At 44.6% G+C, this 8,547-nt stretch overlaps 1 protein-coding gene across 1 annotated transcript; it reads left to right on the forward strand.

The window, feature by feature from the left end:
* The first annotated feature begins 1,339 nt into the window (after window positions 1-1,339).
* On the forward strand, window positions 1,340-8,425 carry IPP (intracisternal A particle-promoted polypeptide). The gene is made up of 8 exons (XM_008640774.2): window positions 1,340-1,678; window positions 1,762-2,193; window positions 2,518-2,673; window positions 3,412-3,579; window positions 4,370-4,507; window positions 4,898-5,020; window positions 5,693-5,913; window positions 6,681-8,425. The coding sequence occupies exons 1-8, from the start codon at window positions 1,381-1,383 to the stop codon at window positions 6,903-6,905; spliced, it is 1,761 nt and encodes a 586-aa protein (XP_008638996.1). The 5' UTR covers window positions 1,340-1,380; the 3' UTR covers window positions 6,906-8,425.
* The last annotated feature ends 122 nt before the right edge of the window (window positions 8,426-8,547 follow it).

The raw sequence follows: 8,547 nt of genomic DNA on the forward strand, positions 1-8,547 counted from the left end.
TTACACAGACTAAGATGGAAGCACACTCTGCCTCAGGATCAGTGCTGACCCCAGTGACCCACATGGTGCTGCTACGGGACACTGATGAAACATCTGTGCTGGAATGAAGAGGAAGGCCCAAACATGGCATGACACTATGGACAAAGGGGGTGCTGGACTGGATCTGCCTGTCCTGGTCCTGGAACAGTTGCGGAAAACTCAGGAGGGATGCTTTTCTCTCAGAATCAGTGTCAGCTCTGCCAGACCCAGTGATCATGTGTGTTTACCTCAGTGTGAGACACTTATCCCCTGTCAGCAGAGGTCTGGTGCAACAGTCCTGAGCTAAGGATAGGCAGTGTCCCTGCCTCCCATCTCTGGGGTTCCCTGGGCTGGTGGCTGCTGCAATTTCTCCCCAACATAGCCACGTTTTGCACAAGCACAGATGGAGGTCGACAGGGACTCAGTTTGCAAGAGCATGGCTAGGACTGAGGGACAGAGATTGTGAAGGCAGTAAGTGAATAACCTATTGGGGGACCAGTTTTAACCACAGACAAGCTCTTCGCAGAGCAGGAAGCAAGCCCAGAGTAGCCAGAGATGTCTGTAGGGGTGCACAGGGACTCCTCACTTTAAAATGGACATTGAGGTGCTGGAGCATGCCCAGCGAAGGCAACAAGGCTAGAAAACATGTTACGACGAGCAGCTGAGGCAGCAGGGTTTGTTCAGTCTGAAGGATGCTCAGGCAGGACCTCATCACTCTCTACAACCCCCTGGAAGGAGGTTACAGTGAGGTGGGGGTCAGTCTCTTTTACTGTGCCTGCAGTGAGAGGACCAGAGGAAATGGCCTTAAGCTAAGACAGGTGAGATTCAGATTAGATGTTAGGAAAAAATTTTCACTGTTCAGGTGGTCAGGTATTGGAACAGGTTGTCTAAGGAAGTGGTGGAAACACCACCCATGGAGGTGTTTAAGAGGCATTTGGATCTGGCACTGGGTGATGTGGTTTAGCAGTTTAGGGGTTACAGGGGCAGTGCTGGGTAGACCGTTGCAATGATTAACCTTAAAGGTCTCTTCCAACCTTGATGATTCCATGATTTTGAGGGGCCTCGTGGGGCCAGGTGCCCAGGCAGGCTCATAGACAAAGCAACGGACAGAGGCACCAGAACCAGTGCCGGCTTGAGGGCAGCCCTCAGCACACACGGAGCCCTCAGCACACACGGAGCCCAGAGTTCATGGAGCCCTGCGGCCACACAGAGCCCCCAGCGCTCCCCCTCACGGTGCCCGCCCCGTCCATCCAGAGCCGCCTCAGCGGGGAGCGCGCCCCCCCGCGCACGCGCCCGGGCGGGAGGAGAGGGGCGCGTGCGCGGCGCGAGGCCGGCGCCGGGGGTGCCGGTGCCGCAGCAGCGATGGCGGCGAGTGCCGGGACGGGCAAGGGCGGCTCCGGCTCCATCTCCAGCTCCGAGCGGCACGCCCGCCTGCTCCTAGCCCAGATCAACCGGCTGCGCGCCGGGCACAGCTTCTGCGACGTGCGGCTGGAGGTGGGCCCGGAGGCGTTCTCCGTGCACCGCTTGGTGCTGGCGGCCAGCAGCCCCTACTTCGCGGCGCTGTTCGCGGGCGGCATGAAGGAGTCCGGGCGGGACGTGGTGCGGATCGCGGGCGTGGAGGCGGACACCTTCCACACGCTGCTCGACTTCATCTACACAGGTGAGGGCTGGCGGGGGGGCGAGGGGCGGGTGCCCGGCGGCCGCAGGCTGGAGCGGGGCCCCGCTGTGGTTTGGTGCCCGCAGGGGTGGTGAGCATCGCGGAGCACAACGTCCAGGAGCTCATCGTCGCCGCGGACATGCTGCAGCTCACCGAGGTGGTGGAGCTCTGCTGCGAGTTCCTCAAGGGCCAGATCGACCCGCTGAACTGCATCGGCCTCTTCCAGTTCTCCGAGCAGATCGCCTGTCACGACCTGATGGAGTTCACCGAGAGCTACATCCACGCGCACTTCCTGGAGGTACAGAGCGGGGAGGAGTTCCTGGCGCTCACCAAGGAGCAGCTCGTGAAGATCCTGCGGAGCGAGGACCTGAGCATCGAGGACGAGTACCAGGTTTTCACAGCAGCGATGCAATGGATTCTGAAGGATGTGGGGAAAAGAAAGAAATACGTCGTAGAAGTACTGGAGCCGGTTCGATTCCCTCTACTACCAGCACAAAGGCTGTTAAAATACATAGAAAGTAAGTGAAAGAAGGAATATCAGGTGCATGTATGTGAGCAAACCATGCGTTGTTCAGAGTTACTGGGCTTTGATGGACTATTTTTTACATTAATAGCATGAGTGAAAATACAGCAAACAAGCTCTATTTTTAGAAAAATAAGCACAGCTTAAACACATGCTTTTGAAAAAGCCTTATAAAAGTAGGCAACCTTGATTTGTCTGCTGTTTTAGGAGAAGCTAGTAATTTTTCTACAACTGAATTGTTTAGTTTGTTGCTTTTCACTGTGCTTTTTTTTTAAATTCTGCTTATTTTATTCTTATTCTGTTTATGTTACTCTTCAAGGTATTCCAGATTTCAGTCTTCGGGTGGCCCTGCAAACTCTGTTGAAAGAATATTGTGAAGTCTCTAAATCTCCCAAAGAGAACAAGGTCAGCAGTTTTCTGCAGGCTTCTAAAGGTCGTCCCCGGAGGAAAGCCAGGAAGTACCTTTATGCAGTAGGTTAGAACGTGGCTGTTTGAACCTTATAAAACAAATGAAGTAGTATCTCAGAATGCAGTACTGAAGGAGATACTTGAGGATTTTTTAAAAATCAAAATATGTAAAGATAGTAATATGTTTCATCATGGCTAAGTTACCATGTTAGCTGCTTTGATTAGAATTGCACAGGAGTCCAGCATTCACATTTCTTGTCATTGTGACATGGCATTCAAAGCCCAGATTTGCTGTTTAAAAATTATTTGCCTTGGGTGGAAGGCTGCAAATCAGCAGAGGATTTACCCAGGATTCACCGCTGGAATGGTGTATGCAAATTCACTGCACGTTTTGTTCTGATGGCTGAAGTTTTCTCTGTGCAGGATACTTTGGTTCATATGATGGGATACTCGCAATTGCAAGTTTTCAGCAAAGCTGCAGCTTTATGTTGGAAGGGAGCACGTTTGTTTCACCCTGTGGGAAGTAGCACCGGCATAGAGAGCAAAGGCTGTTGGCTAGTCTCTGTATTTTACTGAAAACATGAATTCTAATGTTTGTAGTGTTGTGCCATCGGCTCAGCACAATTTCCATGACCCTCAAGGCAACCATTCTTCCTTGTATGCTGGAGAAACGAAGCTACTTGGAAAAATCCAATTCCCACTAAAAGTGGCTAATGGCTGTTACTATAAATATTTTAATGGTTTAGATATAGGAGCACGAGGATGAACAGGAAGCTCTTACTTGGCCTTTCCACTTACTTTCCAGGTGGGTACACCCGACTGCAAGGAGGACGCTGGAGTGACAGCAGAGCCCTCAGCTGTGTGGAGCGTTTTGACACCTTCAGCCACTACTGGACCACAGTGTCCTCTCTCCACCAGGCCCGGAGCGGGCTGGGGGTGGCTGTGGTGGGAGGAATGGTCTATGCCATTGGAGGTAACAGCTGAAATATGCTTGCTTTCTTACATGAATACTAGAGAACTCATGCATGGAGACTTTCAAAATTATTCTTCTTGTAAGTGGTTCTGAGGATAATACAACTTTTAGGTGTAATAACAAAGGAATTGGTGTCCTTGGTTCTCTACTGTCACTGCTCTGTGAATGCCTGTTAGGGCTCCTGTGCTCGCCAGTCTTTACTAAGCTGCTCTTCCCTCATGCTGTAGCTACTCACAGGTTACTATATGGATGTGTGCAGACATACTCAGAGATGTTGGCTATTCTGTGGGCTTTGTGTACCACCACTAATGGAATTCCTTTTCTCACTTGTAGTCTAGCAGAAGCCCAGAGCATAAAAGGCAGTAGCACAGGACAGACCACTTGTGGTTTGTCTACCTGTAAAGGCTCATTATGTATGTTTGCACAAGGATATGATGAGCAGCTCTACCAGCCCATCATGAAAGAATGCATATGTAGACCGTTTTTGTCACCACAGAGCTCATTCTTTGGTCTTGAAAACCCAGTCAGTTGTGCTGCAGAGTAAAATGTGAAGCACTGTGGTTGTTTACCTCTCCGATGTTTTCAGTAACTTTTCGGGGAACTATTGATGAAAGAGGTTCCTAGTGATGATTCAGTTCTGGGTGTAAATGAAGCTTTTGCTACGTTGGCCATTTAGCTAAAAGATAAATCTTGTATTGAAATGTTACCTGTCCTGGAAGAAGTTGAAGAATGTTGCCCTATCTGCAGTGCAAAACATTGCATTTCCCTTCTTCTTGCTCTTATTATGTAGGTGAGGACAACTCAATGATTTTTGACTGTACTGAATGTTATGATCCTGTTACTAAGCAATGGACAACAGTGGCTTCCATGAACCATCCCCGTTGTGCACTGGGAGTGTGTACATGCTATGGTGCTATCTATGCTTTGGGTAAGTTGTGGGGTTTTTCTAGGTGAAGATGTTAATTCATAGAACTTGAAAATGGATTTGATCTTATATTACATCTTGGTGATGCAAATTTGCAAACTTAAGTTTTGAAAAGAAGTCCATAAGTATTAACATATGTACTTATTAACGTATAATACATATATACATATATAGGTATTAACATATATACATAAATCTCTGTGGATTAGTTATAACGATAACTAATCATTATAACTATATAAATAAACTATATTGTTTAGTTATTTCCATTGTAGACTGACTGCATGCTGATTTCAGAATTTGTCCTGGAACAGTGCTCTGTATGTCTAAAAATACAGCTAACACGCAACTTCGTGCCATTAAATTCCTTCCTGTGTTTGCCGTTACTTGCAGGAGGCTGGATTGGAGCAGAGATTGGCAACACAATTGAAAGATTTGATCCTGAAGAAAATAGTTGGGATGTGGTGGGAAGCATGGCTAAGCCCCGTTACTGCTTTGGGTGTTGTGAAATGCAAGGTGAATATTGTCAAGTTTATATCCATAAATAGTTGCAACAGCCATTGGATTTTGAAGCTTTAGGTCTCAGTCATGAATTCTTACCTTTGTCTTGTACTGAGCTGTCAGTCACACATGCTTGTGCCTTGCTTGTTTGTTGTTCTAGTACTCTATTTTTGATTCTGCAGAATTCAAAGACTATAAAGTTCTCTCTTGTCTTCTGCCTTTTATGTCATGAAAAGTTTTTACATGGCTGCCAGTATGGTTATGCAGCTAGTCTTTTAACAGTTGGTTGTTCTTCCTGATACTGCTTTTATTTATCTTCCATATTTGAGTTTGCATGTTTTTCTTTGTGACAATCTGAAGGCTTGCCACAGGTTATTTTAAGACAGACATGTCTAAAGACTTGATCAATACATGTGCTTACTAAGTATTTGATCCTGATCAGGTCAGCATTTGCAACCTTCTGAATTCCTTCCCCTGCACTTAATTAATTTTTGCTTTCCTCAGAGCTTCTAGTGCTCGAGCCTCAAGCTGCTCATGCAAAAGCTTTATGTATTCTACTACTGAGCAAAAGGAGGATTTTCTGTCATTCTTTAACCATCTTAATGTCAGGCTGAAACTTATGTTGTGACAGTAGTTTTCTGTCTTTGTACTATGAAGCCTAAAAGAGGAGAAACTCTGTTTTGGCAGGTTTGATTTATGTCGTTGGTGGTATCAGCAGAGAAGGAGTAGAGCTGCGTTCTGTTGAAGTCTACGACCCCATCTCTAAACGTTGGTCTGAGCTCGCTCCAATGGGCACCCGAAGAGCCTATCTTGGTGTAGCTGCTCTCAATGATTGTATCTATGCTGTGGGAGGCTGGAATGAATCTCAGGATGCGCTTGCTAGTGTAGAAAGATACTCATTCGAAGAGGTATGGTAGAGTCCCTTCCTAAATGTCATTTCCTTTTCACTATTGGCTGGTGATCTTGAGTGAAACAAAGCTTTGGTGATCTCAGGGTCTGTCCTAAGTAGCTGTCATGGTTTAACCATGCACAGATATACTGTAGTTTGGTAAATACTTCTTAGGGTTAAGAGGAGAGGATAGATTCCCCTGCTGCAACAGAAAGCTCAATAATCTGAATAGAAAGAAAAAACTCACTGTAAAAGTAAGAGTTACCTTTTATTGCAAAATTTGAGGATCTTCTTTTGCATCAAAATGTTGTGGTGTTTCAGCATGACTAGAATAAGATAAAAAATTATTCCAGACTGTTATTGCTCATGTTTCTATGGTGCTCTTTGGAAGAGTATCTACTCTTAAAAGTGGAACATAATCCCATGTGCCATCTGTTTTGCTTTTCAATTTGAATCTAGTTTTCCTGTTTCCCCCGCATCAAACTGTACTATGCTTTATTTTGGAGACTGACTGCATCTTGCAGTGACTGAAGAAAGGGAGGGGTGTTGTGTGCCAACAGTATGGGATCTGCTCTTTAGTGACTAACACAATTTGTACCCCTTGTGAAAGTGTTGTCATTCCTGGCTTGATAATCCTCTTGATACTGTACACATACCACGTTGAAACCTGTGAAGTGTATACATAGTGTTCTTTGTCTATGTTTCAGTCTTTAAGCTTTAAAAGTTACTTTATCAGAATCAGGGCTTGCCCTAAAACTATTTCTTGATCTTTCACCTTCTTATTAGGAAAAGTGGGTTGAAGTTGCATCGATGAAAATCCCAAGAGCTGGTGTCTGTGTTGTGGCTGTGAATGGACTTCTCTATGCTTCGGGAGGCCGAGCTCCCAGTCCTGATTTTGCTGCTCCAGTAACCTCTGACTCTGTTGAAGTTTATAACCCTCACATGGACAGCTGGACTGAAATTGCCAACATGATAACCAGCCGCTGCGAAGGAGGCGTAGCTGTGCTGTAAAACACAAAGAAGAAAACTCATTCAAGGAATGAGTGAATATATCTCCTCAGATTTCCTGTTTCATTGACCAGAAACCTCTTTTAACACAGGAGCTTCAGTGGAGAATTAGATCAGAGGGATTTTCCTGAGCAAAAGGAAAAGCCCTTCAAAGTAAATTGGCTTATCCAGTGTCTGTCTCAGGAAGTATTCTGTTAAGAGTAGGAATGCCTCTTATAACTGGATTAAGCTCACTGAAATAAATGGTGAATTTGCCCTGTAAAAATCTGAAGTAATAATTCCAACACATTAGAGACATTAATCAGGTTGTTACTCAGCTGGCACTTTAGCCAGACTTGCAATGTGGAAGTGGGTTACTGTCGACAGCAAGGAGTTACCTGTAGGTAAGATCAGGAGGGCATTAGTTCTTTTTCTACCAGAAAACAAGGAAGAGAAGATAACAGACAGGAAAGACTTGGTGACTCTACTTATGACCTTGATGCATTTGAGCCTCTTTTCTGTTGCTGGACATGGTGGGCATTGAATATCGATTGGATCTTTATTTTCTGGCCACTCCACAAATTTGAATGGTGAGTGGATGAGAATTTCCTATTCTGGAAGGTTGTCCTCACATTTCTAATAATGCTATTCCCCTTCAGCACTGGCTTTTCCTCTCGGTGGTGTCAATGATGCCAGTAAAGCTCCTTTTTGTGTAAGCTCTGGTGAATTTTAAATGCAAATGCTATTCATTAGACTGGCTGTTCTGTTTAGGACTGCTCTTAGTATAAAAGCACAGGGAAAGGCTTTTGCCCCCATATTTTTTTTCCCTATAGTCAAATGTGTTTTTACCCTGTGTGACACGTGCTGAGACCTGGCATTGAATATTTGCTGTTCTACAAGGCACACTCCTTTACCTTCACTACGTCTCGTATCCTGCCTCATCCAAATTTGAACCAATGGAACTTTTTGTGATAGAATTAGCTGCATGTAGCATTAAAGTGATTATATCAAGTGTGCTCTTAAGGAGTTTGTATTTAGCTGGGATACACTTAGTGGAACAATACTATCAGGAGTTTGGAGTTATTTCTAGATTCATTTAATTAACATATTTGAAGTTGCTTTTTGCATTTTCAGCACAGCTGTGGATGATTTGGATGGAGTCTGAAGTGAGGCTGCTTGAATTTTGATAAACAGTTTTTCTGGAACACAAAACCACAACTGGAATGTCACAAAACAGGAAGCCTGGTACTGTGTAGACAAAGGAGCATTCATGCTGTTTAGGTCAATATCCCCTGTGTAAAATTAACAAATTAATACATGAATAAATCCTCCAAGTTGAGTGTTGCAGGTACCTTAATCTAGGTCCTAAAATCTGACATAGGGTTGGGCTAAAACATGCTAGATGATGGAGAGTTTCTCTGATTATTATAATCTTGTATGTGCTTTTACTTCAAAGAATTTGTGTCTGAATTAATGGTTTGGGTTTTTTCAAGTATAAGCTTGTTTAAACTGTTTTTCGTAATAAAATGCATTTTCAGAACTGACTGGAATGCTCTTGAAGAGGTTGCTTTCCTAACTAAGTAAGCTATAGTATTGCCACTTTCACATAATAGGTAATTTTTTCTTTTTATTGGAAATCAAATTTCCCAGTAGAACACTAGGGAAA

Source organism: Corvus brachyrhynchos, unplaced genomic scaffold (genome assembly GCF_000691975.1).
Source record: "Corvus brachyrhynchos isolate BGI_N302 unplaced genomic scaffold, ASM69197v1 scaffold48, whole genome shotgun sequence".
In the NCBI taxonomy this organism is placed as follows: Eukaryota; Metazoa; Chordata; class Aves; order Passeriformes; family Corvidae; genus Corvus; species Corvus brachyrhynchos.

Coding starts and splice junctions, on each gene's coding strand:
- IPP (XM_008640774.2), top strand. CDS start 1,381: ATGGCGGCGAGTGCCGGGACGGGCAAGGGCGGCTCCGGCTCCATCTCC. Junction 1,679..1,761: donor GCTCGACTTCATCTACACAG/GTGAGGGCTGGC, acceptor TGGTGCCCGCAG/GGGTGGTGAGCATCGCGGAG. Junction 5,021..5,692: donor TGGGTGTTGTGAAATGCAAG/GTGAATATTGTC, acceptor CTGTTTTGGCAG/GTTTGATTTATGTCGTTGGT.